This window comes from Elephantulus edwardii, unplaced genomic scaffold (assembly GCF_000299155.1).
Source record: "Elephantulus edwardii isolate Elephantulus edwardi_28Jun2011 unplaced genomic scaffold, EleEdw1.0 scaffold00004, whole genome shotgun sequence".
Lineage (NCBI taxonomy): Eukaryota > Metazoa > Chordata > Mammalia > Macroscelidea > Macroscelididae > Elephantulus > Elephantulus edwardii.
In genome coordinates, this window is record NW_006399754.1 from 11,706,191 (window position 1) to 11,716,752 (window position 10,562).

At 42.9% G+C, this 10,562-nt stretch overlaps 1 protein-coding gene across 3 annotated transcripts in view; it reads left to right on the plus strand.

The window, feature by feature from the left end:
- Positions 1-10,023, plus strand: part of DOCK9 (dedicator of cytokinesis 9) — a 407,183-nt gene extending 397,160 nt beyond the window's left edge. The window contains exons 52-56 of one of the 3 annotated variants that reach the window (XM_006879560.1): positions 5,323-5,513; positions 7,772-7,872; positions 8,002-8,140; positions 9,195-9,202; positions 9,835-9,905. In XM_006879560.1, coding sequence (XP_006879622.1) covers positions 5,323-5,513; positions 7,772-7,872; positions 8,002-8,140; positions 9,195-9,202; position 9,835 — 440 coding nt within the window. In that variant the 3' untranslated portion in view covers positions 9,836-9,905. Of the gene's footprint in view, positions 1-5,322; positions 5,514-7,771; positions 7,873-8,001; positions 8,141-9,194; positions 9,203-9,834 lie in introns of all 3 variants that reach the window. The other 2 variants (XM_006879558.1, XM_006879559.1) reach the window with 2 other exon arrangements.
- The last annotated feature ends 539 nt before the right edge of the window (positions 10,024-10,562 follow it).

Genomic DNA, 10,562 nt, shown 5'->3' on the forward strand with positions numbered 1-10,562 from the left:
GGTCCTTACAAGTATACAGGGAGATCCTCACAGGTCCTCAGGTCCTCACAAGTACACAGATACATCCCCACAGGCCCTCAGGTCCTCACAGGCAGGTCCTCATAAGGCAGGCAGGACCTCACAGGTATGCAGGTCCTCATTCCGAGCTGTCCTGGAGTGCTCTCTACCTCATCCAGGCATCCCCCGAGGAACACCAGGATGTAGGGCTGTCTGTAAGGAATGAACAGGCTCCAGGTTGAGATGGAATCTTAGATCTCACTTAGCTTTCCCCACTACTCACTTCTGTTTCACATTTACCAAATGCTTGCCTTTTAGTACTCAGTTGTTTTTTCATATTTCTCTGTTTATAATTTTTCTCCCATTAGACAGTAAGTAATATCATATCCTAGATGTAAAGTCACTTCTATTTTTTAGAATCTGATAAAAACAGTGACTCTTATCTCTTTAGAAAGCTTTTGCACACCATTTCAAGATGTTTATGGGCCACTTCTGAAATTTATAATAATAATTTTTTTTAAAAAGACCAGAAAAAATATGAGTCAGACCTGCTTGTATCTGATTTTCTAGTTGGTTTTCAGAGGCTAAATTGCACTAGAAGAGAATGCCTGACTTTCTCTTACAGAACATCTAGTGAATCTAATTCACCAGAGAGGTGCCTCTCAGATCTACTGGGGGGCGGGGGTTAGCTGTGAGTCGGTTCCAGCCCAACCCCAGTGAGTGAGTGATGTATGCACGTACAAGCGTCATGTACAAGCATGCGTATGCACTATTCCAGTGAAGTCTCACTCTTCCTATAAGGGGGCTGAGACAAAAAGGTTCTACTGTGTAAGACCATTATTGTACAACATGTATGAGAAGGAAAAGGGGGGAGCACAGGGGTGAGGCTGGGCAGGGGGCTTGGAAGGGTTTTAATCATAGGGTCACACAGTTCGATGAGTGGAGGGAGGAGTAGGGAAAGGAAATGGGAAAGATCCAGTGTGAAAAGCAATGTATACAAACTTTGTAAGTATAGCAGTATAATTTTAAAAAAAAATCTATATTCTTAAGAGTTTCTACTCCTGTTTTTATAAGATGATACCATTTAGATAGCTTAAGCAACGTTCTCCCAACGTTGTCTCCTCAGATATAAATGACTTCTTTTTCTAATGCATAGCTCGATAGCACATTCTTACCAAGGGCAGATACCTTGCTAGACTGAATAATTTTACGGTACTTATCTCTGTAGCTGTAATGACTTTACTTCTGAGTCCTTGAGTCGGTCATTATCAGTGGCTTGTCCGGGAGACCAGCCCCATTAGCACTGCCTGGGGACTTGTAGGGAAGGACTGTCCCCCAGCCCAGCCCTGCTGAGTCACCAGCCCTGAGGGAATCTCTGCACCACCTGCATTCAAACAAGCCTTGCAGAGGGGGCTCTGATGCACACCGAGCTTGAGAACTGACAAAGTAAACCCAGTTCAGTCATGAGTCATGGTCTAGATTTTTATTATTCCGTTATAACTGATTAACACTGATGATCAGGTGTTTTCCCTGGGCACCTTTTTATGTAATTTACAGCTTTGGTACAGATATTTGGGCACATTTTTATGTAATTTACAACTTTGGTACAGATATTTGAGATTAAGGGATGAACAAAACAATTTGCCAGAGTGGAAGGGTTCAGAGGATCACGGACAGAAATAGACGCAAGTGCTTCTGGTTTAAGGCAAGTGAGGCTGAGAAGGTGCCGTGTGGGCGGTGAAGAGCCTGGGCTGAGGAGCTGCAGTTTCAGGTTCAAATCCTCTCTGTGGGACCTCGAGCTGGCCCCTCACTGTGCTCTTGTTTCATCTGTATAATCGTTGTTGGATGTCGTAGCTGACCCTCCAGTAGGTTTTCAGAGGCAGTAAATCTCATGAAAGGAGCTTGTCCATCCTTCTGAACAGCAGCTGGTGGATTTGAACCATGTGCTTTTGGGAATTGCAGCATAGCTTCCTGCCACTGGGCCACCAGAGCTCCCTATCTGTAAAGTCAGAGTTATTGTGTCCATCTGCCTGTCATGTACAATGTTGCAAATTGTAACCAGGAAGGGAAGGGGTGTGCTCCTTTTGCTATTGTGGTTCAGTGGTAAAATTCACCCCTTCCCTGAGGGAGACTCCAGCTTGATTCCTGGCCACCACAGCCACTCCCCATCTGTAAGTGGACACCTGCTTGTTGCTCCGTTGCATAATAGGGTCCATGGAGCTTCCAGACTCGAACAAAAGGCTTGGCAGCCTCAGTCTTCTCCAAAGTCATCACCCACTGGGAGCCCTGCCAGTCTTGGGAGTGCAGTGCCCTTGTGCACGGTTCCGTGTGCATCAGCCACCTGCATCCTTCACGGAGCCCTTTGCCTGTTGAGGTTGGGGATGACCAAATGAGGGTTAAAGTGCAGCAAAATGCAAGCAAGGCACGATCTTTCAGACGGTGGAAAGTAATCTTGAGAAGTACCTTAAAATCATGAAAAGGTTAGTTACTGCTCACCGTGAAAATTTGAGGAATAGGGTTGTAAAAGTACCACCAAAAGGAAACCAGTTTTGTTTAGAAGATACACAGATTCGGACATTTTCAGAAAGACTTTGAGCTTGAGAGGTCTCCCTCAGGGTACTAAATGCCTTCAGTTGTGTTTTCAGTTCATCGTTGCTTCATGTCTGACCTCTGAACTTCTGAGTTCCGGGAGAACCTTGGCCCAAGGGTCACCTTTCCAGATGGCCCACAGCTGCTGACTGCAGAGTGACCATTCTAAAAGACCCTGAAAATCACCCTCCAAACACCTTAGGTGTGAATTCATCAATTGCCCCCACAACATGAGCCCCTTCTCCCGGGGGCTCTGCCATGATATTCCTTCCTTGTCCCTGTGCCAAGGTCCAGGCTGCCCTCCTTTGCCAGCGACTAGGATTGGAAGTACCTTCATATGCCTCCTAACCAGACCCCACAGTTACCCAGGCTCATCAGCCACCTTCTCCTCACTCTCCTTCCGAAGGGACTGCACTATTAGGAATGCAGGGCTTCACCCTGTTATCTCAGTGTCCACCTTCCAGGGTTAGAAGGCGCTTTCGTTTCTCCCATGCCATTCGAGAAGTGATATATTCATTCACTCAACAAAATGTTTTGCAAATAGGCAGGGCTCTAACAGAGTCTCTTAGCAAAACAAGGTCCTCAGCCTTTGTGGACCTTATGTCCCTTCAAGAGGTGACATGCAAATAACAATAAAAATAATGAGTTAAATACTCCATGTGTGGGAAGCAGATAAATGTTAAAGGGGAAACCCGAGATTGGGAAGGTGGGAGTGAGGAGAGAGAAGGCTACAGTTTTAAAAGGTGGGAGGGAGAGCGATGCTAAGGAGGTGACTTGCGTGGAGAATGAGGGCATATACATACCTGGAAGGAAAGAAAACAGTGCAGACCTGAAACAGGAGAACGTGTGCAAGCCATTCAGGGAGCAGTGAGGACCGGTGTGGCTTTCTGGGCTTGATGGTGGGGAGGAGAAGAGAGTGTGGAGGCCAGCAAGGAAGATGGTGGGTCCCCAGGTCACGTGGAATGTTGTAGACTCTTGAACAGACTCTGAGATTTCTCTCTGAATTGTTAGCACCTTGCCTCTCCTTTACCTTCATGGAGAATACACGTTCAGTCCCAAGTGGCCATCACAAAAGCAGTGTGGCTGGAGACCCTACAGAATGAACTTCGAGCTCGCTCACAGTGGTACCTTGGAGCTTGTTTTTCGGAGGTATTGGGGCTACCACACAATGGCAGTCAGACAGTCTATAATAATACCAGTGGCATTTGTTTTAACCTAGCTGTTGGCATTTCTAAGGTCCTTCTCCCTTCCAAACAGAAACAGAGTAGAATTCCTTTATAAAGCAGGTCAGCCTATCCAAATAGTCACACCTGTATTGAGGTGATCATTCCCCTGACTCGCTGGCTACCTCACAGCAATGCCCAGTTCTGGCCACGTTGTAAAAGTAGGCTTCAGGTCAAAGAGGATTTATTGATCCTGCTTTTGCCCCAATAAACTATGTGCTCACGAGGACTACAAATACAGGACGTGAACCCTTAAACTTTGATAGATAAAGCCTTTAGAAACCTGGATAGACTGAAGTATGTAACACATGTGATGACAGCAGGGAGACTGCTTTTTCTGGCTTTATTCAGACCTTCAGGTGACCCATCTGAACCTTGTTATTTACAGGAAGCTGAAGAATATCTTTTTGGGACTATTTTCTGTACTTAACCTGTGATTCAGTAGCTCAAGAGAGTTTAGGCTTTTTCTGTTTTCAAAGCCACTTTATTGCTGCTACCTCATTCGGTTCCCAAGACAACTTCCAAGGATGGTAGGCTATTACAAATCAGAAGAGTGAACCTGAAAGAAGTTATTTATTCACAGGTGGCCTTCTCACAGTGAAGGGGTATCACGGCCCCAGTCATCTTAACCTTGGCAAAACCTGTCCTTAACCTTAGCCACATGATTATGAAGGATATGGTATTAACACCATGCCTGGCCCATAGTGAGCCCTCATTCATAACTGTTAGCTGTGGTTTAAGATGCTAATTTTTTTTAAATTTTTTTATTATATATTGGTTTGCTTACAAAGTTTGTATCCATTGTTTTTCACACTGAACCTTTGCCATTTCCTTTATCCAACCCCCACCCATCAAGTTGTGCGACTCTGTGATTACCCACCCTGCCCATCCTCCCTTCTCTGCTCCTAACCCCCCTTCAATCCTCATCCACGTTTTACTAGTTGTCTATTACTACAATAATGGTCTTACACAGTAATTACTTCTGAGACTGAGTTAGTTCCCTTAGCATAATGTTCTCCAGGCTCTCCCACGTTATACAGTGATTTTCAAAATCATTGTTCTTGCGTGCTGTGTAGTATTCCATCATGTGAATGTACCACAGTTTCTCAATCCATTCGATTGTAGTTGGACATTTGGGCTGTTTCCATGTTCTTGTGATGGTGAATAATACTGATGTGAACATTGGTGTACAAATCTCCATTTGTATCTCAATTCTCATTTTCTCAGGGTATATTCCAGGCAGTGGAACAGCTTGGTTATATTTCTGTGTTCCACTTTTTGAGAAAATGCCAAGCTGCCTTTCAGAGTAGTTGTACCATTTTTACAATCCTACCAGCAGTGTATAAGAGTTCCTATCTCTCCACATCCTCTCCAGCATTTATTACTTGCTGTCCTGGTAAACTTTGCCAATGCTACGGGGACTGAGATGGTATCTCTTTGTGGTTTTGAAGCTAATCTTTGAAACTCATTAAGAAGCTGGGAGTAACTGACTCCTGCGCTCGCCCCTCCACAGCCATACACTGCTTCCCTTATGTGAAGAAGCGGATCCCCGTCATGTACCAGCACCACACGGATCTGAACCCCATCGAGGTGGCCATTGACGAAATGAGCAAGAAGGTGGCCGAGCTCCGGCAGCTGTGCTCCTCGGCCGAGGTGGACATGATCAAGCTGCAGCTCAAACTGCAGGGCAGTGTGAGCGTTCAGGTGAGGGAACCCGGGGCCACGGAAAGAGAGGCTCCTTTGCACCCTCGGGAAACCTCAAGACAAATGAGGTGGAGTGGAGACAGATCCTTGAGTTTTACCAGCTGATCCCCAGTTCACCTGTCCTCCATGTCCTTATAGTTAAATCAGACTGAGGGTAGCCATAGGGCCTCTACCCAGCCTACCTGTGAGCTCTGTCATTCTGTCTACACTGTCTGCTAGCTGCAAGGAGCGGCTTTCTGTACTAACCTGATTTGTCAGTAATTTAAGGAAAATATTAGGTCCCCAATTTGGAAGCACCAAGACTTCTAAATGTAAAGTGTCACTGGTACCTTACAGCCATTTTGTTATACATTAATATCAAATTAAGGAAATTGTATAAAATATGTTCAGTATTGTTTTCATTTCCCTTATAACTTCATATAATTAGTATTATCTGACAAATTAAAAATTATTTCTTATTTAAAAAAATAATACACAGAGTTACTTTTGCACCAGACTAACACGAAATTTTCTAAATGATTCATGGAAGAAAAATATTTTCACTTTTGCAATTTTGCAAAACAGCAACACTTTTTTCATTCATTGATGAAAATATTTCCTCCCAAACATAGCTATTATCTGGTTAAGACACCAGGTAACCTCATTTTTGGGACATGTCAGCGTGAATAAAGGGTGCAGGGAGAATGCATTGCCACTGTTGATTTGCTCTTGTGTGGACCTTTGACACCAGAACTCTGTCTTCTGGTGTGTAAATAAAGGAACAGGAGGGATAAACTTATCATTAAAAAAAAAGTGTCACTAGTATCAGGTTGTCTTTAAAAACTCATTATTTTTTGGTTTCTATGAAAACTGAACTGCAAAAAGTAGCTGACATTTTACTCTCTCAAAGAGATCTTCTGATTATCACACGTGTACACGTGTATCGATCTTAAATTGCCTCATCAGTCAGTTTATGGGGAGCACACTTGGTGTCCTATTAAGAAATCTACAGGTCGCCTCAAAATATTTTCTCAATCTATAGGTTGTCGTTTACTTTGTTGCTGAAAGACTTTTGGTAATCAAAATATTTGCAAGGTCCTGTGGGTCTGTTTGATCTGTTGCTACTCCTGCTTTTGTTGTCATAATTGACTATCATGGGGAGCTCTGGTGGCCTAGTGGCAAGAAGCTGCAACTACAATCCAGAGGTACACGGTTCGAATCCACCAGATGCTCTGCCGGGGAGGGGCAATCTCCTCCTGTACCAGTCAGATCTGATTTGACGGTACACACACAAAAAAATTATAAAATAAATTAAAAAAAATTGACTGTCATTACCATCTATGACTTAGAGCCATAGTTAGATCAAAGTCTCTAGCAACTACAACTATTAGGAGAGACCTGCTTTTTCTTTTTACAATGGCATTTTATTGTGTTTTCAATGCAGTTTTGTATAGCATTTTTAGGTCCTCATTCAACAATTTCTCCACAGATTGTTGACCCTGATTCCCAGTTTCACAATGAATGAGCACTTTGAGTATTTCACTCTGCTTGTTCTATGTCCATTCATCTACTTCCCTGCTATCTTACATTCTAAGGCCTTTGTTGGGTTTGGTATTTTTTTTAATAAGAAAAAATAATATTGTCTGACCACATATACTCAACTGCTTTTTTAAAAACCGGCATGTTGTTGTTGTTGTTGTGTACCATCAAGTGGTAATCAACCCATAGTTGATCATTTGGCAGGTGTTCAGAGGCAGTTAATCATATGGGAGGAAAATGCACATCCTTCTGCAGAGCAGCTGGTGGATTTGATCTGTGTGCCTTCAGGATTGGAGCACAGGCTTCTTACTGCTAGGCCCCCAGCGCTCCCTATACTATTTTAAAGTTTTCATCCAATCAGCCTCTTACTTCAGAAACTAATAGTGTAGCCTACATTTATGTAGCCTAAGTATCTCAGGACTAAGAATCCTTGACATGCAATTGGAGGATGTAGGCTCTGGTTTTCTTTACTGTTTGACCTTAAACAGATTTTCATTTTTCAAGCATTTCTTTTTTTGGTTATGTAAATAAACCATCATAAGCGCTCCGTCTATATCAGGAAATGATAGGATAAAAATCAAATGACGTAAGAATGACACGGTTTATTAACAGTTTCCCCCAAGTCATCAATTCAAGGTCAGGGACTAGAACTAATTTATGTAAATGGTATCTCTAGCACATCAATAAAGGATGATGATCATTTTCTTCACAACGTAACCAATCCTTGGTTCTTCATCTAGGTCAACGCTGGCCCACTGGCATATGCCCGAGCTTTCCTAGATGATACAAACACCAAACGCTATCCTGACAATAAAGTGAAGTTGCTTAAAGAAGTTTTCAGGTAATGTATCCAGAAAATGTCTCCTAAATGATCACAGCAATGATTGATGCTTGGAGAGAAAAGACATCTTTCCAGTCGGACTCCTTTGGTCTCAGGAAGGCTTATTTTTCCTTTTCTGCACCATTTCAGACAATTTGTGGAAGCTTGTGGTCAAGGCTTAGCGGTAAACGAACGTCTGATTAAAGAAGACCAGTTAGAGTACCAGGAAGAAATGAAGGCCAACTACAGAGAAATGACGAAAGAGCTTTCTGAGATCATGAAGGAGCAGGTCAGTGGCCGCCTCGAGTTCTCGCCGCAGAGGGAATGTGTGTTAGCTGGGATCTTAAGTAAGGACCTAATCTTCTAAATGTCCAGAATTTCTAATTCTAAAAAATGGTATAGCACACCACACTCACTCTTCTCTCTAACCCAGGTGGTTTGGAGGACAGCTACCAAATTGCCCTCCTGAATAATCAAAAGTCACTAGAAAGCCCCACTCATCATTGCTCTTAAGAGTGTGGGGGACACACTTCATAAACGTTTTCTCTCCATGCTCTGAGATTATTGCTCCCCTAAAAAACATGCCAAAAAGAAAAAAAAGCCCCAGGGAAAAAAATACCCATGCAATTGCCTATAATACTATTTTTATATCGTTTGCTTTAGTTATATACACCCTTGAATGAATAGGGTCTACCAGCTTAGCTTAAGGAATTTCCTTTTTTTAAAAAAACAAATGTGGTTCAATTCCTGGCCACTTAGAGTTGATCTCCGTGCCCCACGTTATAGTGACAAGGCAGCTTTCATGATTGCATGGCTGTTTATGTAAGAACGAGGCCATTCTTTTCAGCAGGATCCCACCTGTGAGTTTAATAGTCCCAGGGCAGCAGGGCTCAAAGTGAACATCAGTGAGCAAGCATCCAGTCCACATAAACAGAAGCTTGCTTTCTCCCAGGCCTTTTCACCATCAGTGGTAGACCCGTGAATACCTGGCTAGTAGCAGCACACTCTCTCCCAGACGTCTTCACCATCAATGGTGGACCCGTGAATACCTGGCTAGTAGCAGCACACTCTCTCCCAGACGTCTTCACCATCAATGGTGGACCCGTGAATACCTGGCTAGTAGCAGCACACTCTCTCCCAGACGTCTTCACCATCAATGGTGGACCCTTGATAGAACCTGGCTGCTTTTGTATATTCCCAACATTAATATTTTTTTAGTTTTACAAAATGGAAATCAGAATGTATCTCTGTGATGATTTACTTTGTTTCTTCCAAGGTAAACTTACTGTTTGAGGTTTAACTCATACGCTTTTTTTTTCTCCTCTCCATGCAAACACATTCAGATGGGATGGTAATAATAATTTTTAATTTTACTTTTCCAAACCTTTATAAACTGACTCATGCCAAGTCATTGCCAAGTCAGAGTGACTACGCATTTTGGTATAAAGGCAATGCAGGGGCCAAGGAAAGCAGCTTTCTTCTAGGCATTTAATTCCATGTGTTCTAGTCAACTTCCTGTTAGCAATCACAAAAATTGAACTCCTTTGAACTGTTAAGGTTGGGACCCTGGGTCCCAACTGTTAGTGTTTCTAATGAGAGCTTTTCAGTATTCTTCTGATTTGACTTCTAAACAGATGGAAAGTCTTGCATACATATTCCCCCCATGGGGTCATTGGGTGTGAAAGATCCTTGTCCAGAGAACTTAGATCCTAACCAGATCAAGTGTGTATGTAAGATAGCTCTAAGTCTACTGGATCCAAAAGGCTCTCCAGTTAACTTCCCTGTAATAAAATCAAAGTCTGTTGTTCTTGACTCTCTTTGGAGCATCCTGATCTGAAAATGGTCATTTATTAGATGCCCTGCTACAACCAGTCTGCAGCCCCTAAAAGCAGAAATGTTGCCCATACTTCATTATTGATCTGTTTTAGAGAACACTTGATTCTGCCATTACGCTTTGGTAATACTGTGCTTCTGTGTCTCAAGATCTGCCCCCTGGAGGAGAAATCGAGCGTCCTACCAAATTCCCTTCACATCTTCAATGCCATCAGTGGGACCCCAGCAAGCACAATGGTTCATGGGATGACCAGCTCTTCTTCCGTGGTGTGATCTCGCCTCCTGCACTGGGTGTGGGCACTCACTTTATCATTTGCAAACTCAGGATGATTTCCAAAGCCAATCACTGGGCTCGCACAAGACACGAGGAAGACTGAGCACAAGAGGAGGGAAAGAAAGAACTGGGTTTATTTCGTAGCAGATTTTCTATCGACGTAATAAGAGGGTGCACATATTTTTTTTTTAAATCTCACTGGCAATATTTAAAGTTTCCCTCGTGTCTTCATAGAGATGTGTGATGGGCACTCTAGTAAAGTTTTATTCTTCCTTACAGAGTGTATTTACTTAAATGGCCTACGGAGGGTAAGGGCATGTACATAGTGGCAACAGTAGCACTGAAACTGAGCTTGAGTTGGCCTTTTGCCTCAAGGCTAAGCTGGAAAATCTTGAAAATATTTTTTCCCCCTGTGACACATTCAGGTTGAATACAAGAACTATTTTTGTGACTAGTTTTTGATGACTAAGGGAATTGACCAGTGTAATTTTTGTACTAGTGAACCGGGAAGTTAGAGTTTTTGTACTCACTCACATGCATTTAAAAAAATATGAAAGCTTAAGAAACTATGTGAGCTTAAAACTAGTCAAGCGGTTTAGAACCA